At 41.1% G+C, this 27,199-nt stretch overlaps 1 protein-coding gene across 2 annotated transcripts in view; it reads right to left on the bottom strand.

Annotated features, from left to right (window-relative positions):
* Positions 1-27,199, bottom strand: part of LOC122937792 (NFX1-type zinc finger-containing protein 1-like) — a 226,278-nt gene that overhangs the window by 79,615 nt on the left and 119,464 nt on the right. For both annotated transcript variants that reach the window (XM_044292832.1, XM_044292833.1), the window contains 5 exons: positions 24,245-25,870; positions 21,865-21,990; positions 18,511-18,656; positions 15,817-15,960; positions 11,322-11,421 (listed from right to left, as the gene is read on the bottom strand). In XM_044292832.1, coding sequence (XP_044148767.1) covers positions 11,322-11,421; positions 15,817-15,960; positions 18,511-18,656; positions 21,865-21,990; positions 24,245-25,870 — 2,142 coding nt within the window. The remainder of the gene's footprint in view (positions 1-11,321; positions 11,422-15,816; positions 15,961-18,510; positions 18,657-21,864; positions 21,991-24,244; positions 25,871-27,199) is intronic.

Below are 27,199 nucleotides of genomic sequence, written 5' to 3'. Positions count from 1 at the left end.
ACGGCCAGGCGGACACCAAAACGACTTTTTTTTCATGTCCGTGGATCCTCCAAAAATCAAGGAAGACCCACGGACGAAAAAACGGTCACGGATCACGGACCCACGGACCGGAACAGGGGGAGGTGACCTCTTGTCAAAGACACCAAACCTCACCGCTACTGGGCCAACATCATATATGCATCCGATACGCTAATACCGAGCACACATAATATTGGGTCCAAGAATCAATCACAAATTGATACATAAGTGATATTTGTGATAAATATTGAATAAAAACATATAAAAAAATCCCCTAAATGACATAAAAACAATTGATATTCACATACTTTCATCAAATTAGAAACATAATATCAGTGGTTATGTGATTGTGTGTCAAAATAAATAATATCCATGATACATAATTAATGTAATACCGAGCGCACATAATATTGGGTCCAAGAACTAGTTCCAGCACCAAATGGATGAGGGTTCTCCTCACATTAGCAGGGCTATATATACTGCCTATCCATGTGACATTGGCGCAACCATGGTACCATAAAACATTTATAATTATAACTGAGAATATACACGTAGGTCGTAGCATTTCTCCAGTGGATCTATGCCCAGATATCTTCCAATTCTCATCCCTTCTCATCACAGCATCTACAAAAGTGAAAAAGAAGAAAATAAAAAATTCTAAATCATTTAATAAAAATCAGCTCAAAGTGTGTTTATTACAAACACACTTTGAGTATAATCCGGGGGTATGGTACTAGGGGCAAATAAACCAGAGTCAAGAGGGCAAAACACCCTTCATCCAAATACCCCCGGATTATACTCATCATTAAGGCCATGCGTCTTAAGACAATTGAGTGTGTATATCCAGTGCATCTCCCTTTTCTTCAGTAGTAGTGTTCTATTGCCACCCCTCCTAGGTAGGGGGACATGGTCGAGTATCCAACACTTTAAATCTTTTCCTAAATGATTGGAATCGGTGAAATGTTTTGGGACAGGTAAATCGCGTTGTTTTTTACATATGGACAATCGATGATTATTAAGTCAAGTTTTCAAGTATGTGGACATCTCGCCCACATATGGCAGTTTACAGGGACATGTTAGTACGTAAATGACATAATTTGAATCACACATAAGATGAAAACGAATGGGGTCCTCTACTCCCGTGTTCGGGTTTGTGAACCTACTACCCCTACAAATGTGGCGACAATTGATACAACTCAGGCAAGGTAAACTCCCCAAGCCTGGCTGTGTCAATGTGTTTTGCACCATTCTAGTTTTAGGACCAACATCGGCCTTTGTCAATTGATCACGTAGATTCTTTAGACCTGCAGTACGAGAACAATGGAGGGGATTTAAATTCTGTGATCTTGCCGAGACATCCACTCAAGATACCCCAATGGCGTCTAATGATCTGATTAATCTCCATACTACGCTCCGTGTATGTTGAAATGAATGGAATTCTAGTATTTGCTTGTCTAGATTGCTTGTTAATCAGTGTGTCTTTTCTTTCAATGGTTAGTACTTTCTCCTTTTGAGTTTGTAATAAGCTATGTGGGTAGCCCCTTTTTAAATTTATTAGCCATTACCTCCAATGTGCTGTCAAGTGCATTGGATTCAGAGACTGTACGTTTCGCCCTCAAAAACTGTGAGAATGGGAGATGTTTAACAATATTCCTAGGATGATTGCTGTCAAAACATAAAATCGTGTTTCTATCTGTAGGTTTAGTATATAAATGAGTGTGTAATCTCCCTGCCTGATGTCTCACAGTGGTATCTATAAATTGTATTTCAGAATCCAAAGTAAATTGTAGGTCCTTGTTCACACAATTCAGTGCTGTGTGGAATTCCATCAGTTGAGTCACATCGCCAGTCCATATGAGGAAGATGTCGTCGATATATCGCCACCACCTCAGAACATGTCTGAAGTGGTGGGACGGATAGACGACATCCTCCTCAAACAATCTCATGAAAATATTAACATATGTCGGGACCACATGTGACCCCATCGCCACACCTCGTACCTGTTTGTAATATGTATCCTGAAATAAAAAATAATGATATCTCAGGATAATATCCAGTGATCTAATGATGAATTCACTAGCTGGTTTAGAGAGTGTGGACCTGTCTAACTTTGTTTAACCGCTAAAATGCCTAAATCGTGATCTATGGAGGTATACAATGATGTAACTTCAAATGAGGCTAAATATATTGGTTGCATATCAGGTAATTCAATCGCCTCTAATTTACATAAGAAATCGGTTGTATCCCTTATGAATGAATTACCCCCTATAGAAAAATTGCGCAATACCGTATCCAAAAATATAGCCAAATGACCAAAGATGGAGTCCGACCCCCGACACAATAGGGCATCCCGGGGAATCAATTAAGGATTTGTGTATCTTCGGTAGTACATATATCACAGGTGTGACAGGATGGACCACTGTAAGATAATCACAAAGGTCATCATCAATGACACCCGCCCTGACTGCATCGGACAGGCATTCCTTGATCACTCTGGCAATATCAAAATTGGGATCAGAGTGAATGACCTGATTTACATTAGTATCACTTAATTGCCGCATAATTACAGCTATATATCTAGGTGTATCCATAATGACCCAGTAACTGATGTTCTGAGGTGGTGGCGAAATATTGACGACATCTTCCTCATATGGACTGGCGATGTGACTCAACTGATGGAATTCCACACAGCACTGAATTGTGTGAACAAGGACCTACAATTTACTTTGGTACTTTCCGATTCTGAAATACAATTTTTAGATACCACTGTGAGATATCAGGCAGGGAGATTACACACTCATTTATACAGATAGAAACACGATTTTATGTTTTGACAGCAATCATCCTAGGAATATGGTTAAACATCTCCCATTCTCACAGTTTATGAGGGCGAAATGTATAGTCTCTGAATCCAACACACTTGACAGCAAATGGGAGGTAATGGCTAATACATTTTAAAAAATGTGATCAATTGACAAAGGCCGATGTTGGTCCTAAAACTAGAATGGTGCAAACCACATTGAAACAGCCAGGCTTGGGGAGTTTCTCTTGCCTGAGTTGTGTCAATTGTCGCCACATTTGTAGGGGTAGTAGGTTCCCACACCCGAACACAGGGTTTTCATCTTATGTGTGATTCAAATGATGTCATTTATGTACTAACATGTCCCTGTAAACTGCCATATGTGGGCGAGATGTCCATAGACTTGAAAACTCGACTTAATAATCATTGATTGTCTATACGTAAAAAATGACGTGATTTACCTGTCCCAAAACATTTCACTGATTCCAATCATTTAGAAAATGATTTAAAGTGTTGGATATTCGAGCATGTCCCCCTACCTAGGAGGTGTGGCAATAGAACACTACTACTGAAGAAAAGGGAGATGCACTGGATATACACTCAATTGTCTCAAGCCACATGGCCTTAATGATGAGTATAATCCGGGGTATTTGGATGAAGAGTGGTTTGCCCTCTTGACTTTCGTTTATTCGCCCCTAGTACCGTATAGGTATAAGGTGATTTGTAAGAAACACACTTTGAGTTGATTTTTAATAAATGATTTAGAATTTTTTATTTTCTTCTTTTTCTCTTTTGTAGATGCCGTGATGAACCGGGATGACAATTGGAAGATATCTGGGCATAGATCCACCAGAGTAATGCTATGACCTTCGTGTTTATTCTCAGTTATAATTATGAATGTTTTATGGTACCATGGTTGCGCCAATGTCACATGGATAGGCAGTATATATAGCCCTGTTAATGTGAGGAGAACCCTCATCCATTTGGTGCTGGAACTAGTTCTTGGACCCAATATTATGTGCGCTCGGTATTAGTGTATTGGATGCATATATGATGTTGGCCCAGTAGGGGTGAGGTTTGGTGTCTTTGACAAGAGGTCACCTCCCCCCTGTTCCAGTATACACCATAACATGTATCTTTATCTCTATAATAGAAGGGCTTTGGGCAATATGCCATTTCCAAGATGATGCTCCACAGAGTGCTGTACAGGTGAACATGCGCCAGTATATTGGTTCACAGATACCATTTCAAAGATGGCCTCTGTGGTCACAATGCTGGAGTGCGCATACTTCCTGTTTGAAGGTTTGATGCAACCTGGCGCAGGCATAGTAGAATGTGCAACACATCGAGATTTAGGCTTTTGAATACACAAGGTCGTTACACCTGGTCCGTCTGTACATATGTGTATCCTCTCTCATATCCCGGATTGTCACATAATTGCTCTGATTCACATCACCTGGAACAATTATGTACACACAAGTTTTCACATTAATTATGCATCATGGATATTATGTATTTTGACACACAGTCACATTACCACTGATATTATGTTTCTAATATGATGAAAGTATGTGAATATCCCTTTTTATGTCATTTATGGGATTTTTTTTATATGTTTTTATTCAATATTCATCACAAATATCACTGTCGGAACGCTCCCTGCGCCGGCATCTTCACTGGAAAATATGCAGTCCTTTATTACAGTTACATACGCTTATATAGGCAATATGAGGTAGACAAAAGGGTGGTCCTAGATGAATGTTTATTGGCTCTGTGACAAAAAGGGAGTAGTTTACTACATTAGTGAAAGAAAGGAGGAGTTAAGTTGCTAGTTTCAAATGTGCCAATCAAACTCAGGAATAAAGTTAGTAAACTACTCCCTTTTTGTCACAGAGCCAATAAACATTCATCTAGGACCACCCTTTTGTCTACCTCATATTGCCTATATAAGCATATGTAACTGTAATAAAGGACTGCATATTTTCCATGATACCAGCCTGTATTGGTCTCATTGAGAAAGCTGTATAAGCTCATACTTATAATTCTAACTGATTTGGAGCCACACAAAAGAATAAGTGTGTCGTAGAATTTGCGACAACGCTAGTGTCAGTCAGCGAAAAATCTCAAAATCTGGTGGTAGAAACCCTTTAAAGTGTGAAAAAAAAGTGCTGGAAAGACGCCCCCATAGCACCTATATCACCTATAATGCTCAAAAAGCTACCACACAAGTAATTATAATCAATTAATCCTTTATTAGACATCCATTTACAATACATTAGTAAAAATTATTACAAAAAGCAGCAGCATGAAGCAAAACGATCATCGGGCGGCTGCTCCAGACTGGGTCAGATATGTGACTGTATGTACTCTTTCCCCTTAGCAGCCTCATTTTGTAGGGGTGCACGAAGGCTTACACCACTGTGCACGGATAGTGCTTGCGGTACATTGTAATTGATATCCTGTGTGCACTTTGCTTTATGAGCCCCATTTATCTGATGCTGCTTAAATTGTGGGTATACTAGTCCCTGTTTTTAATTTTTCTGTAACACTTCTGTGTTCCCATGGCTGCTGCTTTTTGTAATAATTTTTACTAATGTATTGTAAATGGATGTCTAATAAAGGATTAATTGATTATAATTACTTGTGTGGTAGCTTTTTGAGTGTTATAGGTGATATGCGAATAACTCCACGCAAGATATTTATGGTATTTATTTTTGGGTGTTTTACCCATAGCACCTAGAGGCTCATTTGCATATCAATAAAAGTATGTTTGACACTAGCAGATCGCTAGTGTCAGTCAGCGAAAAATCTCAAAATCTGGTGGTAGAAACCCTTTAATAGTTCCCCTGGGGAACTTGAACAAGCAATAATTAGATTGCTTCTCTGATAGACTCCAATGCATTAGTATTGTAGTTCATGCGAATTTCACTGTGTTTCTATGTGTCTCCATAGGAACCTATGTACAGTAGCCTCAAATCATTCAGGAGGGCCGAGGCTGCTGCAGACAACATTCGGCTCCCCGATCCTCACCAGGGTGAAGCGATGCACAGCCGGGTGCAGATTTGCTCCCAGATGCCGTGGGCACATTTGCCCATGGAATCTGAGGGGTTAAATGTGTGCGATCAATGTTATCATGGCTATGGCACCCACTGCACTTGCTATAGAGCGCTATCTGTAAATACCTGACCGTCGATGTATATTTGCGTTAGGCGGTCCAGAAGGGGTTAAATTGTCATACTGTCAAATGTGATGTGTGATTGAACCCTAAATAGACACTAAGGGGAACATTTATAAAGACCAGCGCATTACATGCCCGAGGGCACATTAACCACTTCAACCCCGCGAGCTAAAACCCCCTTAATGACCAGGCCACTTTTTACACTTCTGCACTACACTACTTTCACCGTTTATCGCTCGGTCATGCAACTTACCACCCAAATGAATTTTACCCTCCTTTTCTTCTCACTAATAGAGCTTTCATTTGGTGGTATTTTATTGCTGCTGACATTTTAACTTTTTTTGTTATTAATCGAAATTTTACGATTTTTTTGCAAAAAAAATGACATTTTTCACTTTCAGCTGTAAAATTTTGCAAAAAAAAAACGACATCCATATATAAATTTTTCACTAAATTTATTGTTCTACATGTCTTTGATAAAAAAAAAATGTTTGGGCAAAAAAAAATGGTTTGGGTAAAAGTTATAGCGTTTACAAACTAAGGTACAAAAATGTGAATTTCCGCTTTTTGAAGCAGCTCTGACTTTCTGAGCACCTGTCATGTTTCCTGAGGTTCTACAATGCCCAGACAGTACAAACACCCCACAAATGACCCCATTTCGGAAAGTAGACACCCTAAGGTATTCGCTGATGGGCATAGTGAGTTTATAGAACTTTTTATTTTTGTCACAAGTTAGCGGAAAATTATGATTTTCTTTTTTTCTTTTTTTTTCTTACAAAGTCTCATATTCCACTAACTTGCGACAAAAAATAAAAAATTCTAGGAACTCGCCATGCCCCTCACGGAATACCTTGGGGTGTCTTCTTTCCAAAATGGGGTCACTTGTGGCGTAGTTATACTGCCCTGGCAATTTAGGGGCCCATATGTGTGAGAAGTACTTTGCAATCAAAATGTGTAAAAAATGGCCTGCGAAATCCGAAAGGTGCTCTTTGGAATATGTGCCCCTTTGCCCACCTAGGCTGCAATAAAGTGTCACACATCTGGTATCGCCGTACTCAGGAGAAGTTGGGGAATGTGTTTTGGGGTGTCATTTTACATATACCCATGCTGGGTGAGAGAAATATCTTGGCAAAAGACAACTTTTCCAATTTTTTTTTATACAAAGTTGGCATTTGACCAAGATATTTCTCTCACCCAGCATGGTTATATGTAAAATGACACCCCAAAACACATTCCCCAACTTCTCCTGAGTACGGCGATACCAGATGTGTCACACTTTTTTGCAGCCTAGGTGGGCAAAGGGGCACATATTCCAAAGTGTACCTTTCGGATTTCGCAGGCCATTTTTTACAGATTTTGATTGCAAAGTACTTCTCACACATATGGGCCCCTAAATTGCCAGTGCAGTATAACTACGCCACAAGTGACCCCATTTTGGAAAGAAGACACCCCAAGGTATTCCGTGAGGGGCATGGCGAGTTCCTAGAATTTTTAAATTTTTGTCACAAGTTAGCGGAAAATGATGATTTTTTTTTTTTCCTTACAAAGTCTCATATTCCACTAACTTGCTGACAAAAAATAAAAAATTCTAGGAACTCGCCATGCCCCTCACGGAATACCTTGGAGTGTCTTCTTTCCAAAATGGGGTCACTTGTGGCGTAGTTATACTGCCCTGGCAATTTAGGGGCCCATATGTGTGAGAAGTACTTTGCAATCAAAATCTGTAAAAAATGGCCTGCGAAATCCGAAAGGTGCACTTTGGAATATGTGCCCCTTTGCCCACCTAGGCTGCAAAAAAGTGTGACACATCTGGTATCGCCGTACTCAGGAGAAGTTGGGGAATGTGTTTTGGGGTGTCATTTTACATATACCCATGCTGGGTGAGAGAAATATCTTGGCAAAAGACAACTTTTCCAATTTTTTTATACAAAGTTGGCATTTGACCAAGATATTTATCCCACCCAGCATGGGTATATGTAAAATGACACCCCAAAACACATTCCCCAACTTCTCCTGAGTACGGCGATACCAGATGTGTCACACTTTTTTGCAGCCTAGGTGGGCAAAGGGGCACATATTCCAAAGTGCACCTTTCGGATTTCGCAGGCCATTTTTTACAGATTTTGATTGCAAAGTACTTCTCACACATATGGGCCCCTAAATTGCCAGTGCAGTATAACTACGCCACAAGTGACCCCATTTCGGAAATAAAACACCCCAAGGTATTCCGTGAGGGGCATGGCGAGTTCCTAGAATTTTTTATTTTTTGTCACAAGTTAGCGGAAAATGATGATTTTTTTTATTTCATTTTTTTTCCTTACAAAGTCTCATATTCCACTAACTTGCGACAAAAAATAAAAAATTCTAGGAACTCGCCATGCCCCTCACGGAATACCTTGGGGTGTTTTATTTCCGAAATGGGGTCACTTGTGGCGTAGTTATACTGCACTGGCAATTTAGGGGCCCATATGTGTGAGAAGTACTTTGCAATCAAAATGAGTAAAAAATGGCCTGCGAAATCCGAAAGGTGCTCTTTGGAATGTGTGCCCCTTTGCCCACCTAGGCTGCAAAAAAGTGTCACACATGTGGTATCGCCGTACTCAGGAGAAGTTGGGGAATGTGTTTTGGGGTGTCATTTTACATATACCCATGCTGGGTGGGATAAATATCTTGGTCAAATGCCAACTTTGTATAAAAAAATTGGAAAAGTTGTCTTTTGCCAAGATATTTCTCTCACCCAGCATGGGTATATGTAAAATGACACCCCAAAACACATTTCCCAACTTATCCTGAGTACGGCGATACCACATGTGTGACACTTTTTTGCAGCCTAGATGCGCAAAGCGGCCCAAATTCCTTTTAGGAGGGCATTTTTAGACATTTGGATCCCAGACTTCTTCTCACGCTTTAGGGCCCCTAACATGCCAGGGCAGTATAAATACCCCACATGTGACCCCATTTTGGAAAGAAGACACCCCAAGGTATTCCATGAGGGGCATGGCGAGTTCCTAGAATTTTTTTTTTTTGGCACAAGTTAGCGGAAATTGATTTTTTTAGTATTTTCTCACAAAGTCTCCCTTTCCGCTAACTTGGGACCAAAATTTCAATCTTTCATGGACTCAATATTCCCCTCACGGAATACCTTGGGGTGTCTTCTTTCCGAAATGGGGTCACATGTGGGGTATTTATACTGCCCTGGCATTTTAGGGGCCCTAAAGCGTGAGAAGAAGTCTGGAATATAAATGTTACATAAATTTTTACGCATTTGGATTCCGTGAGGGGTATGGCGAGTTCATGCGAGATTTTATTTTTTGACACAAGTTAGTGGAATATGAGACTTAGTAAGAAAAAAACAAAAACAAACAAAAAATTTCCGCTAACTTGTGCCAGAAAAAAATGTCTGAATGGAGCCTTACAGGGGGCGATCAATGACAGGGGGGTGATCAGGGAGTCTATATGTGGTGATCACCCCCCTGTCATTGATCACCCCCCTGTCATTGATCACCCCCCTGTAAGGCTCCATTCAGACGTCCGTATGATTTTTACGGATCCACTGCTACATGGATCGGATCCGCAAAACACATGCGGACGTCTGAATGGAGCCTTACAGGGGAGTGATCAATGACAGAGGGGTGATCACCCATATAGACTCCCTGATCACCTCCGTCATTAATCACCCCCCTGTAAGGCTCCATTCAGCTGTCCGTATGATTTTTTACGGATCCACGGATACATGGATCGGATCCGCAAAACACATGCGGACGTCTGAATGGAGCCTTACAGGGGGGTGATCAATGACGGAGGTGATCAGGGAGTCTATATTGGTGATCACCCCTCTGTCATTGATCACCCCCCTGTAAGGCTCCATTCAGACGTCCGCATGTGTTTTGCGGATCCGATCCATGTATCAGTGGATCCGCAAAAATCATACGGACGTCTGAATGGAGCCTTACAGGGGGTGATCAATGACGGAGGTGATCAGGAAGTCTATATGGGTGATCACACCTCTGTCATTGATCACCCCCCTGTAAGGCTCCATTCAGACGTCCGCATGTGTTTTGCGGATCCGATCCATGTATCCGTGGATCCGTAAAAATCATACGGACCTCTGAATGGAGCCTTACAGGGGGGGGATCAATGACAGGGGGGTGATCAATGACAGGGGGGTGATCAGGGGTGATCAGTGGTTCATAAGGGGTTAATAAGTGACAGGGGGGGTGTAGTGTAGTGTTTTCTGGTACTTTGCACAGCTACCTGTGTCCTCTGGTGGTCGATCCAAACAAAAGGGACCACCAGAGGACCAGGTAGCAGGTATATTAGACGCCTTTATCAAAACAGCGTCTAATATACCTGTTAGGGGTTAAAAAATCACATCTCCAGCCTGCCAGCGAGCGATCGCCGCTGGCAGGCTGGAGATCCACTCGCTTACCTTCCGTTCCTGTGAGTGCGCGCGCCTGTGTGCGCGCGTTCACAGGAAATCTCGCGTCTCGCGAGATGACGCATATATGCGTGACTGTGCGCAGCGCTGCCGCCTCCGGACCGCACATCTGCGTTAGGCGGTCCGGAGGCGGTTAAGAGAGTGCATGCATATAATAATTGTGGCACAACTGTGCAGGTCTGTGCACCAATACAGAAATCTACACCAGTTTCCACTATAATCTATGTCCGTTTCCTGGAGTAGACAATAATGAATTTACCGGCCGTGGACCTCCCATATCCTGCCACACTCCTCTTACTTTTTTTTAAAAAGTGCAACATTTGTGGCTTTTTGGAGCTCTAAGCCCCCAAAAGGTTGCAAAATTTTGCGCAAGCATTTGTTTGATTTTTACGCCAGTTTTGCGGCATACAGTGGATCATACATGCCCCCCTAGGTGTTCATTTACATGTGTCAAATTTGACAGATTTTGGAGTGGATTCCACACTAAATTCTGTGTCAGATTCAATGACAATCTGCATTCCATGCATGTCAATGTTGTTTTTGTAACCTTATTCACATGCAATGGAAAGTTTCAGTGGCAAAGCTTGGTCTGACCCTGAGTCTAAGGACCAGAATTAACAGTATCATAAGGATCTATGACACTCATATGAAACTGACTTTGGGCAATATGTTTATTGATACATATAGCTAACCAAATTATTTTAAACATGTAGTCAATTCTCTGTGAAAAACATGAAAAATGTGCAAGATCTAGAATCTATTGCGAATATGCAAAAATGTGCAAGCAAAATCCATTATTCTGCAGTGTTGAATAATAATGATAGGTATCATACTTACATGCATAGCATTATTCAAATTGATCATTTTTGCATAGCAAAATCAATTACCTTGTTTTTTTTCTCGTATAGTTTGATAGACTGCTGAAATTCCCAGCCATTCTACAAGTATACTTGAAATAACCGAGGAACTTTCGACTTCCAGATATTCCTGCAGAGTTGAAAATGTTTTTTGCATTAGGTGTTGTAATTACAGGGTGCTAGTTTCCTAACAGGGCTGTATTATAGTGAGGACACAAGGGGAAAGTGTTCCAGTTACTCCACCACAGTAAGGACCTAGGTAGTTTCAAACTAAACCAGTTCTATGCCAAACACAATGCAACAGCAATCTGTAAACGCAGAATATATAAACTCATGGTATACTCACTATATGAATAAATGTGAAGTTTCTAGCATATATACAGTATTTTGATCAAAATCATTTGTGCCCATCCACCACAGCAAAGTGACCTCTTTTGGACAGGAACCTGCTCTAAATACTGCCTATTTTGATGTCAACCAGCCTTCAATAAATATAGGGAAGGCAGGCTCCACATATAATCTAAACTCACTCTGTATTATACTTTTCCTGGTGCCAGCTGGCCTCCAATGAATAAAGGAAAAGCAGGTTGTGGTGGATGGGCGCAAAAGATTTTTATTAAGATATATTTGCTAAGAACTTCAAATTTTTTCATATAGTGAGTATAGCACGAGTTCACATATTCTGTGTTTGCCGAGTGCTGTTTTATTGTGTTTGACTTTGTATTTTCAGCCATGGCGATGAGCATCTGCGCATTAGGCTGTGCTGACTTTTTCCTTTGCAGTTCTATATATCTGTCTGTCTGGAACAAACAAAATCCACAGTGGTAATGATGCATCTGATTGTACCCTTAGGGTGCCTTCACACGCTGTGGATTTTGTTGCAGAAGATTCCACAACTATAAATCAGTTTATTCATTTGAATGGGGCTCAAAGCACATGATTTTCTGCAAGCGCCATTCAGGTGACTGGAGTTACAGAGATTTCTGCAACAAAATCTGAAGCGTGTAAAGGCACACTTAGGCCTCTTTCAAACAGGTGTCGTGTGAGGGCCGGATAGGATGTTGGTGCGTTGCAGGAAAATGTGCAAATTTTCAGAGCAAGTGCAAAGCGTTTTAATGTGTTTTGCACATGCGTGAGAAAAATCTGCATGTTTGATACCCAGACCTGAACCCAGACTTCTTCACAGAAGTTCGGGTTTGGGATCGGTGTTGTGTAAATTTTATTATTTTCCCTTATTACATGGTTTTAAGGGAAAATAATAGCATTCTTAATACAGAATGCTAAGTAAATTAGGGATGGAGGGGTTAAAAAATTAAAATTAAACTCACCTCATCCACTTGTTCACGTAGCCTGGCTTTTCTTCTTTCTTCTTCTTTGAGGACCTGGGAGAAAAGGACCTTTGGTGACGTCACTGCGCTCATCACATGGTCCATTACCATGGTGATGGATCATGTGATGGCCATGTGATGAGCGCAGTGACGTCGCCAAAGGTCCTTTTCTTCCAGGTCCTCAAAGAAGAAGAAAGAAGACAAGCCGGGCTGCGCGAACAAATGGATGAGGTGAGTTTAATTTAAAAAAAATTAACCCCTCTATCCCTAATTTACTTAGCATTCTGTATTAAGAATGCTATTATTTTCCCTTATAAACATGTTATAAGGGAAAATAATAAAGATCGGGTTCCCATCCCGATCGTCACCTAGCAACCATGCGTGAAAATCGCACCGCATCTGCACTTGCTTGCGGATGCTTGCGATTTTCACGCAGCCCCATTCACTTCTATGGGGCCTGCGTTGCGTGAAAAATGCACAATATAGAGCGATTTTCACGCAAAGCACAAGTGATGCATGAGAATCACTGCTCATGTGCACAGCCCCATAGAAATGAATGGGTCCGGATTCACTGCGGGTGCAATGCGTTCACCTCACGCATTACACCCGCACGTGTAAGAGCTTTAGGCTTTCTTCACACAATTTATTGTGACAAATTTATTAAAAAAATGGCCTCAAGTTTATTTTGGGAAATTATCATGAGGGCAATATTTCAAGAAGGACCTGCACTCACTTTCTTGATGATATGAAGAAACTTTTATTAAAAGCATAATAGCATCATCAAGCCTGAGCCTTTTTCAAACTGCAGATACTCCCTATACTGGGGTATTTCATTATTAATGTCTGATTTTTAACTTTTTCGATAAAGTACTATATTCAGTTTTATTAGTTTTGTATGGTATGTATAATATAGGAGTATATTTAGAAAACTATGAACTTTCAGCAGAATTTGGGCCAATATACACAAATGCTTTCCTATACATGTGGATATACTATTAAAATATACCTCAACTTATAACAAAACGTTATTAAAACTTATTGGAAAAGTGCAAAAAAATTATATTTGTAATATACTTTCACAATTTATTATTTACTTTTACTAGTGAAATTGCATTTTGCAGTCTGTACTCCCTTACATCACTGCACATTCACACTACCGTATGGCTATTTCAGTATTTTGGGGTCCGTTTTTCACGGATCTGTTTTTTGTTTCCGTTTCGGTTCCGTTTTTCCGTATGGCATATACAGTATACAGTAATTACATAGAACAAATTGGGCTGGGCATAACATTTTCAATAGATGGTTCCGCAAAAAACGGAACGGATATGGAAGACATATGGATGCATTTCCGTATGCATTCCGTTTTTTTTGCTGACCCATTGACTTTAATGGAGTCACGGAACGTGATTTGCGGCCAAATATAGGACATGTTCTATCTTTGCACGGAACTGAGATAAGGAAATACGGAAACGGAATGCGTACCGAATGGTTCCATATACGGACCGTATACGGAATGCAAAAAATGCCCCACAAAACGGAAAAAAAAACAGTAGTGTGAAAGAGGCCTAAAGTTTAGGTACACTTTAAGGCCTCTTTCACACGACCGTATGGCTTTTTCAGTGCTTTGCTGTCCGTTTTTCACGGATCTGTTGTTCCGTTTTTTGTTTCCGTTGTGTTTCTGTTTCTGTTCCGTTTTTCCATATGGCATATACAGTATACCGTAATTACATAGAACAAATTGGGATGGGCATAACATTTTCAATAGATAGTTCCGGCATTCCAAGAGCTATAACTTTTTTGCTTTTTCATCAATATACTTGTATGAGGTCTTATTTTTTGCAGGACAAGTTCTAGTTTTTTATACACCATTTTGGGTACATGTAATAATTGATTAAAGCCAGCTGTTTAGCTAAAAAAAAACATGTTTACGTCAGTAAAAAGTCGTATTAGTGGTCACTAAGGGGTTAAAATCAGCAGTATAATGGCAATTTGGATCTGCAGTCAGTGCAACAAGGTGTAATAGGATTGTTCCTATTATTTAGGATGTACACACCCCTATTGGACCCTGTAGTATGGAATAATTCCTCCCTATCCTTTCCCTACACTTCTAATGGTCTTTCCCTGTACTTCTGTTGAGCAAAATAAAAGTTTTCAAGTCTTTCCTAGCACTGTCCCTAGCGCCTGCTAACATCTCTCTCTGAACTAAGTACACTGCAAAATGGCTGAATCCAAGATGGCTGAGGCAATTTATAGTGCTGTGACATCACAGGGCTGGCTGGGTGCTGATTGGCTGCATGCATGGCATTGTGGGTGATCCCTCGTTTCCAGAGTTCCTTGCTCCATGTCCTAACATGTGCAGCAGCCATTTTGGGAAAAAATTTGATTAGTTACCATGAAGCATAAGAAAATTTGGATTCTGTGCGAATCAAATAATTCCTGAAATTTGGATTGAATTCCACTTCGTCAGCTTCGATTCGCTCATCTCTAATTGCAACCTTTAACTTTGGTACTATGGAGCCCTGCCTGTGGCATGAGGCTGCCATAGCAACTGAACAGTTTCCTTGATGTCACACGGGGAGCCATTCGGTCCCTGGGAGCGCAGCACTCCTTGGATTTCACTGCTCAGATGCCGTGGTCGCAATTAACCAATGGTATCTGAGAGGTTAAATGCCCATCATCAGCATTATTGCCAATCACAGACATTGCCTCCAGATGTGTGTAAAACAACATCTTTAAAGCCCAGACATCCATGCCTGTAAAGTGGTTGTCCTGAAACTACCCACATTATTATTATAGATGCACTCTATGTTTGAGATGGCTTATTTCCCCACCTGCCTTCTCAACATCTCGCAGGGGCCCCATCTGTGAGGACAACTACTCCAGAGATCCTGCAGGGTCCTAGGCCACAGAAGAATTGCAAGCAACGGTGTATTAGTCAGCAGCATGATCAAGCGACTGAGCTAGCAAGACTCTGCTGCAAAAGTGGTGGGAAACATGCAGGACATGTGACTCCGCTACAAAATCGATACCCTGAACAGAAACCTAATAGGTTCCAATATAGTGTATGGGGTCCGTACGCTCAGTTATGTGACAAATCCATCCTTTCCGTTCTTCTGCTCCTATGACTGAAAGGTGAGCGCAGATGTGAACAAGACCTTAGTTTAGTTGATTCAATATTTAGCAATCGATTATATTACCTTTTTTAACATTAGACTGCGGAAATGATGAGCTGGTATATATTTTTCCAGTATGTTTTCAGGAAGAACTCCTTTAGTAGCATTTTGCAGAAGTACTGATTTCTGAATGAGCTTGTTCTGAATTGATTTCCTTTCATCTGATAACTAAAAGGAAACAGATGTCATCAGCTTGGTTTTGACACAAAATATCTCTAGGATTTCTTGTTTTACTAATATTTCAAGTAATGCGTATTTATCCTTTTTCAGCTATGATCCTAAAGGCTCATGCATTCAGCAGAGTACTGTACACAGAGCCAGTAAGGCTACTTTCACACTAGCGTTCGGCTGTCCGCTCGTGAGCTCCGTTTGAAGGGGCTCACGCGCGGACCCGAACGCCTCCGTCCAGCCCTGATGCAGTCTGAATGGAGGCGGATCCGCTCAGACTGCATCAGTCTGGCGGCGTTCAGCCTCCGCTCCGCTCACCTCCGCACGGCCAGGCGGACAGCTGAACGCTGCTTGCAGCGTTCGGGTGTCCGCCTGGCCGTGCGGAGGCGTGCGGATCCGTGCGGATCCGCCCAGACTTACAATGTAAGTCAATGGGGACGGATCCGTTTGAAGATGCCACAATATGGCTCAATCTTCAAGCGGATCCGTCCCCCATTGACTTTACATTGAAAGTCTGGACGGATCCGTACAAGGCTATTTTCACACTTAGCTTTTATATGCCAATATAATGCAGACGGATCCGTTCTGAACAGAGCCTCCGTCTGCATTATTATGATCGGATCCGTTCAGAACGGATCCGATCGAACGCTAGTGTGAAAGTAGCCTAAGGCAGGTGGTATGGAGAAATCAACTATAAAAAAAACTTTGTATGAAGTACAGGATTTTCTCCAGGGGGTTATTTAAAATTCATTAGGAAAAAAACATGCAGGTGTGCTAGAACTTCTAGCAGTACTAAGAACCCTAGCAATGCTGCACCAAGCAAGAACACTTGCTGATGACCCCAACAGACAGCAACTGTTCAGTCACTGAGAAGTAAACAATGGCGGCTATTTATTAAGGGACATGCGGCTAGTTTAGATGTACATAGCTGGTGTTGAAACATTTTCGACAGTTGGACGGGATAAGGGAAGAACAGGGACGTGTTGGGGGCACTGCTAGAGCTGTGACTATGAACCCGGCAAAAATTGGAAACAGGCGTACATGAAAAGGGGGCAAGCTGTCTCTCTACATACAACCATCATTGTTCTGCAGATTGACTCAGACTGCTGGCTATACTGACATTCTAGAACAGTTTCCCCCTTTCCTTTCCAACTAGAACTACTGTATTGGAAATGTGAACAGAGCAGGGCTAGTAGGACAGTGAGGCCCCTTTCACACGGGCGAGTTTTCTGCACGGGTGCAATGCATAAGGTGAACGCATTGCACCCACACTAAATCCGGACCCATTCACTTCAATGGGGCTGTGCAGATGAGCGGTGATTTTCACGCATCACTTGTGCATTGCGTGAAAATCACAGCATGTTCTACATTCTGCGTTTTTCACGCAACACAGGCCCCATAGAAATTAATGGGACTGCGTGAAAATCGCAAGCATCCGCAAGCAAGTGCAGATGCGGTGCGATTTTCACGCATGGTTGCTAGAAGATGATAGGAATGAGCAACCCCTTATCCCATTAAAGTAAATTCACTGTATTATTTTCCCTTATAACATGGTTATAAGGGAAAATAATAGCATTCTTAATCCAGAATGCTTACTAAAATGAGGGGTTAAAAAAAAATAAAAAAATAACTCATCCACTTGTTCGTGCAGCCGGCATCGTCTTCTTTCTTCTTCTTTCAGGACCTGCAAAAGGACCTTTGATGACATAATCACGCTCACCACGTGGTAAGCATGGTGACGTGAGCGCAGGTCCTGTTGAATGAAGATAGAAGGATCTTCTATTACGTCTTCAAAGGTCCTTTTGCAGATCCTAAAAGAAGAAGAAAGAAGACGATGCCGGCAGCGCGAACAAGTGGATGAGGTGAGTTAATTTTTATTTTTTTTAACCCCTCAATCGACATTTTAGTAAGCATTCTGTATTAAGAATACTATTATTTTCCCTTATAACCATGTTATAAGGGAAAATAATACAGTAAATAAGACAGTAAAATTGTTAATGTTAGTATATCTGGTGGTCTAGGGCAGTGAGAAGGTTCATTCCATTATGCCTGGAGATCTAGCCCTCCACTATCCTTATAATGAAAGGGACACTTTAAGGCACTGTGGCTCCTTTACTGAATTCTACTGCACTGTAGCACTTCAGGCCGCAGCCCAATATATTTAGGTATTTTATTTATATTACTTACTTATATATAGTGCTGACATATTCCTCAACGCTTTACAGACATTATCGTCACTAGCTGTCCCCAGTGGAGTTCATAATCTAAGTTCAATTTAATCCTAGCAATATGTCATAACACTCTTTAGATGTTTTCCATTCTGGAAATAAGTGGCCTGAGATAATCTATAATTTATCATCTATGACATATTAGAAGACTATACTCAGTGGATATCCCATTTAGAGGAATAATCTAGATAACAAACCTTAATGTGCCACATGACAGGCAATCAGCTTAGCATAAAGTATTTCTTTAAGAAATATTTTCTTTTAATGGAAATGAGTAAACGCTCCTTAAAACATGTAGAAAAATTAACTTGTGGTCGAATACCTCAGCATGCAAGGCTCTCATGTAGCCAGGTAGATTCTGACGACTTCTTTGGCTCCGAATTTTAGAAAGTGAACGATTTTGCATAATTTCACTGTTGCTTCTGGACCCCACTCTAACAATGTTGCAATTCAAATACTGGAGAATTCCTTTAAATGTAAAACAAAAGGACAGCTTGAAAATTGTTCTGTAATAATATTTTTAATATTATTATTAATATTGGTTGACTAGGTCAGAGTTGTGATATGTAGTTACAAATTATTAGAGTCTAGACTGTAATGTACAACTAAGTTCACACTTCAGTTATTTGGTCAGTTATTTTCTTCAGTTATTGTGAGCCAAAACCAGGTGTCGGTCAAAAACACAGAACAGGAGGACATTTTTCCATTATATCTTATCTCTGAGTAGGCTTCACTACTAGTTTTGGCTCACAATAACAGATGGAAATAACTGACCAAATAACTGAAGTGTGAACTCAGTCTAAGGCCTCATGCACACGACCGTTGTGTGCATCCATGGCCGTTGTGCCGTTTTCCGTTTTTTTTCGCGGACCCATTGACTTTCAATGGGTCCGTGGAAAAATCGGAAAATGCACCATTTTGCAGCCAAGGCCGTGATCCGTGTATCCTGTCCGTCAAAAAAATATGACCTGTCCTATTTTTTTGACGGACAACGGTTCACGGACCCATTCAAGTCAATGGGTCCGTGAAAGAACATGGATGCACACAAGATTGGCATCCGTGATCCGTGGCCGTAGGTTGCTTTCATACAGACGGATCCGAAGATCCGTCTGCATAAAAGCTTTTTCAGATCTAAGTTTTCACTTCGTGAAAACTCATATCCGACAGTATATTCTAACACAGAAGCGTTCCCATGGTGATGGGGACGCTTCTAGTTAGAATGCACTACAAACTTTGTACAAGACTGCCCCCTGCTGCCTGGCAGCACCCGATCTCTTACAGGGGGATATGATGGCACAATTAACCCCTTCAGGTGCGGCACCTAAAGGGGTTAATTGTACTATCATATTCCCCTGTAAGAGATCAGGGCTGCCAGGCAGCAGGGGGCAGACCCCCCCCTCCCCAGTTTGAATATCGTTGGTGGCACAGTGTGCGCCCCCCATTGGGCCCCCCCTTCCTCCCTCTAATGTAATAAATCGTTGGTGGCACAGTGTGCGCCCACCATCGCCCCCCCTCCCTCCCTCTATTGTAATAAATCGTTGGTGGCACAGTGTGCACCCACCATCGCCCCCCCTCCCTCCCTCTATTGTAATAAATCGTTGGTGGCACAGTGTGCGCCCACCATCGGCCCCCCTCCCTCTATAGCAGTAACAACATTGGTGGCAGTGTGCGGCCCCCCATCCCCCCCCCCCGATCATTGGTTGCAGCGGAGTTCCGATCGGAGTCCCAGTTTAATCGCTGGGGCTCTGATCGGTAATCATGGCAACCAGGAAGCTACTGCAGCCCTGGTTGCTATGGTTACTTAGCTAATAGTACAACAGTAGAAGATTCATACTTACCTGCTTGCTGCTGCGATTTCTGTGAACGGCCGGGAGCTCCTCCTACTGGTAAGTGACAGTTCTTTAGCAATGCGCCGCACAGACCTTTCACTTACCAGTAGGTGGAGCTCCTGGCCGGACACAGGCATCGCAGCAGCAAGCAGGTAACTATGAGTCTTCTACTATTGTACTATTGCTAAGTAACCATGGCAACCAGGACTGCAGTAGCGTCCTGGTTGCCATGGTTACCGATCGGAGCCCCAGCGATTAAACTGGGACTCCGATCGGAACTCCGCTGCCACCAATGATGGGGGGGGGAAATGGGAGGCCGCACACTGCCACCAATGTTGTTACTGCTATAGAGGGAGGGGGGCCGATGGTGGGCGCACACTGTGCCACCAACGATTTATTACAATAGAGGGAGGGAGGGGGGGCGATGGTGGGCGCACACTGTGCCACCAACGATTTATTACAATAGAGGGAGGGGGGGCGACACTGTGCCACCAACGATTTCTAACATTAGAGGGAGGAAGGGGGGGCCCGATGGGGGGCGCACACTATGCCACCAACGATATTCAAACTGGGGAGGGGGGGGTCTGCCCCCTGCTGCCTGGCAGCCCTGATCTCTTACAGGGGAATATGATAGTACAATTAACCCCTTTAGGTGCCGCACTTGAAGGGGTTAATTGTGCTATCATATCCCCCTGTAAGAGATCGGGTGCTGCCAGGCAGCAGGGGGCAGTCTTGTACAAAGTTTGTAGTGTATTCTAACTAGAAGCGTCCCCATCACCATGGGAACGCCTCTGTGTTAGAATATACTGTCGGATCTGAGTTTCACGAAGTAGCTCATATCCGACAGTATATTCTAACATAGAGGCGTTCCCATGGTGATGGGGACGCTTCAAGTTAAAATATACCATCGGTTTGGAGAAAACTCCAATCCGATGGTATAAAAGAACTCCAGACTTTACATTGAAAGTCAATGGGGACGGATCCGTTTGAAATGGCACCATATTGTGTCAACATCAAACGGATCCGTCCCCATTGACTTGCATTGCAATTCAGGACGGATCCGTTTGGCTCCGCACGGCCAGGCGGACACTAAAACGACTTTTTTTTCATGTCCGTGGATCCTCCAAAAATCAAGGAAGACCCACGGACGAAAAAACGGTCACGGATCACGGACCTACGGACCCCGTTTTTGCGGACCGTGAAAATAAACTGTCGTGTGCATGAGGCCTAAGACTGAGTTCACATCACCATTTAGCTTTCAGTTCTCCTGATCCATCAAAAGAACAGAAAAAATCACAAAATCAATAGATCCAGTATTTTGAGCATCAGTTATGATCAGTTTGCATTAGTTTGCGTCAGTTCTGTCTGAGGTTATTTTTGACGAGAGAAAAAGTCCTGCATGCAGACATGGCCTAGGCACAGCTCAGCCCAATTGAAGTGAATGGGGCTGAGCTGCAATACTAAACATAGCCGCTGTACAATGTACGGTGCTGTGCTTGGTGAGCACGGAGGAGCGCCAGTGCATTCTCAAACACCTGATTGATGGGGGTCCTGAGTGTCAGACCCCCGCCAATCAGATACTGATGACCTATTTAGAGGATTGGTCATCAGTATTAAAGTCTTGGAAAACCCCTTTAATGTGGGCCATTTACTGGGATGCCTCTAAACTCTGAGAAGGCCAAAGTATAGAAAACTTTTGGTCACTAGAGGACATTCCCTTTATCTTGTGCCATAAAATAATCATATTATATCTGACAGGGTAAAGAATGTTCTAAACAAAGATTGTGTGTTTCTGCAGCACAACCATCTTTTAATGGAAAGCTTGTTCATGTAATTCAAAAATTTACCTTCAAGAAACTGATCCAGGGCATGGTTTGTGTAACACACAACAAGGATTGGATTATTCCCCTGCTTCCAAAGGTCAGAGTTACTAAGGAGAGCATACATAATTTTCAGCCCCACGTAGGTTTTACCTGAAAAGGAATTGAAATGTAAAGACTAGAGGCATTACTAGCAAATAAACCTATTAAACACCATCACATTTTTATATGGCTAGGCTTATTCTGCAGAAATTTTAGCAACTAAAAATCTGTTCCTTACATGTCAATGGATTTGTTTCTGCAGCATGTGCATGGATTTTTATAAATTTTCCAGGACTTAAATATACTTTTAAAGTTAGTAAAACAAAAGTATATTAGGCATGTATTACAATTTATTATATTTTAAATAATTTTATCATATGATACTCTGCAGTTTCTACATAAACTGGCTGCCTATTACACAATATGGGTGCATTATTATGAAGTAATGTTCCATTCTTGGTGAAGTTTGTCTGCCTGCGTTGGTTTCTGATTTGGTTTTTGGGTAAAAATTAGAGTAAACTATTATGAAAAGCATAAAATATAGGGTGAAAATGAAAGTGTGTATCTTGTATACAGAGGTTAGTTTTAGTGGAGCTCTTATACAACAAGTGAACAATGTTGGCTAGTTATACATTAATTGCAATCAATTAGGGTAAGCCTACACAAAGTGGCACTGGATAGGCCAAGAATCTATCCTGGGGCAGTTGTCAAGTGACTTAGCAATTTTGAAAACAGTTTGAAAGCTGTGCAGCCTGATTCTCGGCTTTGTCTGTCTCAGCTGCACAATGCCTCCCCGTGTCACCTTGTCCTTACATTTATAATGTTCTGCTTCTCTAAACGTAAAACACAGGAGATTTTAGTAGTAACAAATTTGCTTGATTAGTAAAGGGAGTTGGTCGTTTTTTGCCTTTCAATTTGTTGGCATCTACCAAGCTCTCTAAACTGGTGACATACTAAGAAGATTTACTAATCAAAATGTAGAATTCTGGCATAATATGTGCCATAAAACTGGCATACAATGCATTTGACTTTTTCACATTTGTTATTTTGTGTTAAAAAAATTATAATAAAGTTTTCCCCAACATACTACACCTAATACCCCATAATGAGAACATTTGTGTAGAGGGACAGATCTAGAGAAGAGTAAAACAAATTCTGCTGCACTGAAAGTTCCCAAGAGCACAGTGGCCTCTTTAATTCTTTAATGGAAGAAGTTTGGAATTTTGGCTTCAACTCTAAGCATTTTGTCTGGAGGAAACCAGGCACTGCTCATCCCCTGCTTAATACGATCCCTCTATGAAGCCTAGTGGTGGCAGCATAATACTGTGGGGGTGATTTTCAGGGGCTGGGGCGGGGATACTGGACTGGGTTGAGGGAAAGCTGAATGGAGCAAAGTACAAAGATATTCTTAATGAAAACCTTATCCATACTATTCTGAAACTTATACTGGGCTGAAGATCTACCTTCCAAAAAGGCAATCACCCCAAGCCAAGACTACACACTAGTGGCTTGTGAATGTCTTTGAGTGGCCCAGAGATAGCCCTGACTTGTACTAAATGTAACATCTCTGGAAAAACCTGGACAGTCCCTGTCCAACCTGGCAGAGCGTGAGCGGATCTGCAGAGAAAAATGTCCAAAGATCCCCAAGTCCAGGTGGTGTCATACCCAAGAAGGCTGGAGGATGGAATTGCTGCCAACGGTGCTTCAACTAAGTACTAGATAAAGGGTCTGAATTCTTATGCCAATCCAATATTTTAGTTTGTCCTTTTCAATCAATTAGCAAGGATTACTAACATTCTGTTTTCACTTTGCCATTAAGGTGATTGAGTGCAAAATGGTGGGGAAAACTTTGAATTTCTTTTTAATTTTAGAACAGGGCCGCAGCATAACAAAATATGAAAATGTGAAAGGGTCTGAAGACTTTCTGAATGTACTGTACATACTTTGCAACATTTTTTTTTAGACAAGTTATAAAACTTGTCCAATAAAAGGGTGTGGCTTAGAAAAAAGGTGTATGGTTTAAATTAAGCACATTTCTTGGAATAAATTAAGCCAACAAATAGGTGGGGTAAATTTTGGCTAGACAGTCTGTGCACTAGATTTATCATCCAGCATCAGCCACCTAGTACTGTTTTAGACTGTCTAAATTTACGCTGTCTTATTATTATACAGTGTTAGTCAATGTGGGACATAGCCACTTCATACTAAAGTGTCCTACGCTATATACACTAATTACATCATCTGCAGGCATCTAATATACTTGAACTATATTCATGAAAAAAAAAACTATGTACGGTACACCTTTGGATACAATTTATTTTATTAGTGTATTGTACTCATTTAAGCTTAAAATTTTTTTTTTTACCTGTTCCTGGGGGTCCTTGAATAATAGAAAGCTCACTTGTCAGAGCCATTTGAAATGCCTTGAATTGAGACTTGTCAAGCTGCAGTTCCTCTTTGGTTGGCCAAGTACTGGGATTAAGGACATTAAATTGCTTTTTCAAATCCATGCTTGACAAAGGGGTGCTTAGTAGGCGGAAAGGGATGCCTGATGTAGGAAGTTGTAGTGTTGACTTGTCAGATTTAATTAACTTCTCTAAGGTGTAACTAGCAGGATTCCGAGAGATATATAAAGGTGGGGATATTGTTGTGTTACAATGAACAATGTAATTCTGAAATGGTATTTCACTTGCCACCATTTCCTTCAAACCTTCCAATACATGACGATATGCTTCAAAATAGGCTGTGGCTTCAATCATGAGAAAATTATCATCTACTGCATACTGTACCAGCTGCTGTCGACTCTCTTCTGTAAAAATAAGGGATATGATTCCTTTTTGGAGATCAGAAACATTTCTGTCTGCCACAGTGGCAAAAAGCATATTTTTGAAGTTGTCTTTGGAAAGGCAAACAAGAGATCCATAGAGAAGGCGTTTTGAGATCTCCCACCGAACGTGTTTCAAATTTTTGGTACTGAATTGGACCTCATGAACTATTCCAGCATGGGTACATACTGGAGATAAGATCTTAGTATCAAAATAAATGCGGATATCATCAATATTTGCTTTGCTGAGATCCTTTATTTCCAGTTTAATTAGTACTGAAATACCATCTCTTAGAGGACGAATAAAATCTTCTCGCATTAGGCGGAAATGTGTATCTAGGTAAGCCACTGAATCAGTATAGGATCCATCAATAATATTTGGTCGCATAGAAGGCTTTTGAGAACTACAGATGTCTTCATATGTTGGATAAATTGATAGATGTCTAAAGTCACTTTCTATGCTCTGCTTGTTTCCTATAATGTAAATGTAATTGTCTGATCTCAAAGTTCCTTCCCTTTTTTTTTCTTCTAAGTGTTGAAGGAACTTATCAAGATCCATAATTTTATTTTTATTTTCTGCAGGCACAATATGTCCATTAATTTCCATGTCATGAAAAGCATTTTGTATAAGCTTATTAATTATGGTTACTTCCAAGAAGGAACTGGATGGTAAAATACTTGCCAGTTCTGTGGCCACAGTAATAACATGTTCAAAAAATAAAGATTGTCTATGTTGCTCTCTTATAGTCTTAGAACTAGTCAAAATGTAAAGCGGAATAACTTGCTTTAGGAAACTAGATGCTTGGACTTGACTTAGGATATGTATTAAATTTTGCTGATTTGTTGCACTTGTGATAACTGTATTTAAGATATTCAGGAAACCTTCAACGATCTGAAAATCTATTGTACTTTCACTGAGAAATTCCTTTAGACCACTTCCTGGAGCAGCCAGTTTCATTATGATTTCGGATGGCCCTAATGTGGAGAGTTTGGAAATTGTATGTAAATCTATTTTTTTATCCTTGCTATTTCTTTGGCTTGTGGGCATGCGGTGCCTTTCCCTTCTATCATCTTCTTTTTTGGACTCCATGGAAAGATTTTGCACACTCTTTGCTCTCTTAGGACATCCAGTTTTATTTTGCTGGAGCAAACTAAATTTATCCAACACTAGAAAGAAAGGTGATGAAATGATGAAAATCTCTTTTAATTTTTAATTGACAACTAAAATAATCAACATGAGACAGCACACCAAAATTGCAGTTCAGAGTAGTTAATTTATTACCGAAGCTGAGCAGTGCATCATAGACAGTAGTATGTACAACATTTTGGGCCTCATGGTTAAGAGGCCCTTTCTCAAGCAATGCTGGGTGTACGTGTGAACCTCAACCTGACTAATTATAAGCTGCATACACCTGCATTCAGTCAATGTCTTTTGAGCAAGAAATCACCCTAAATAAAACGTACTCAATATCACACATAGAACTCCGAAAAAATTAATTCAAGTTAGAGATGAGCAAATCTTTTGAGATTCGGTTCGTTTTAGGTTCACCAAATTTTTCAAAAAGTTTAATTTGGGCCTGAAGCGATTTTACCTGAAACAAATTTTCTCCAATTGCCCTGGAAATTGTTATATAACACCCTCTAGTCTCCTAGGACTAACACTTTTAGGAAATGATGTTATCTCATTTTGTTACTTTTTCATACATTTTAGCTTTTTTCTGCCCCCCAACTAAGATCTTGAATGCAATGACAGCAGTGACACTGATATACTTTACATAGCTATAGGTAAACACGTTTTACAGCGTTAACAAACAACGTGTTTATAAAAACACACAGTCAGTAATATGCTTTTGAATATTACAAAGCTTCAAAAATTGGCCCTCAATGGGGGAAGATGGGGAAAAAAACTGTGGCTTGTTGGGGGTCCAAGCCTCCAACTATTATGCATTACCTTTGGCAGAAAGCACACACAAGTGTTAATTGTTAGAAGAAAAAGTGGCTAGTTCTGAACGAGCCTAGAAAAATTCTTTCTTTTAGCCACCTAACTGTTTTGCCTGAGCTCAGCTCAGGCTGTGGGAAAAGTACTTAACTCAGCTGGGCAGAAGGGGTGGGGGTCTGCTTTAGCTACTATCTCCTGAATGGTAGCCGCTAGAAACATGGGACTGGTCTTGTTTGAAAGCTGGCATTCCAAATGCCAACATGACACTAACTCAAGAAAAACAGGACATATTACTGTTAGAAATCGAGCTGGGAATAATCATTGGTAAAACCTGCTTTTACTTTCACTTTCAGCTATATTGACTGCATCCCGATTTCTAACAGTGATATCTTCCCATGTACTGAAGATAATGCTTGGAATGCCAGCTTTCAAACAAGACCAGTCCAATGCTTCCAGCTGGTACCATTTAGGATATATCAGCAGCTAAAGCAGCTGGGCTCGGGCAGAACAGTTAAGTACTTTACCCACAGCCCGAGCCAGCCCTGAGACCAGTCCCA

The sequence above is a fragment of the Bufo gargarizans genome, chromosome 5 (assembly GCF_014858855.1).
Source record: "Bufo gargarizans isolate SCDJY-AF-19 chromosome 5, ASM1485885v1, whole genome shotgun sequence".
NCBI lineage: Eukaryota > Metazoa > Chordata > Amphibia > Anura > Bufonidae > Bufo > Bufo gargarizans.
Note: the sequence above shows the minus strand (reverse complement) of the source record. Positions and strands in the feature narration are given on the sequence as shown.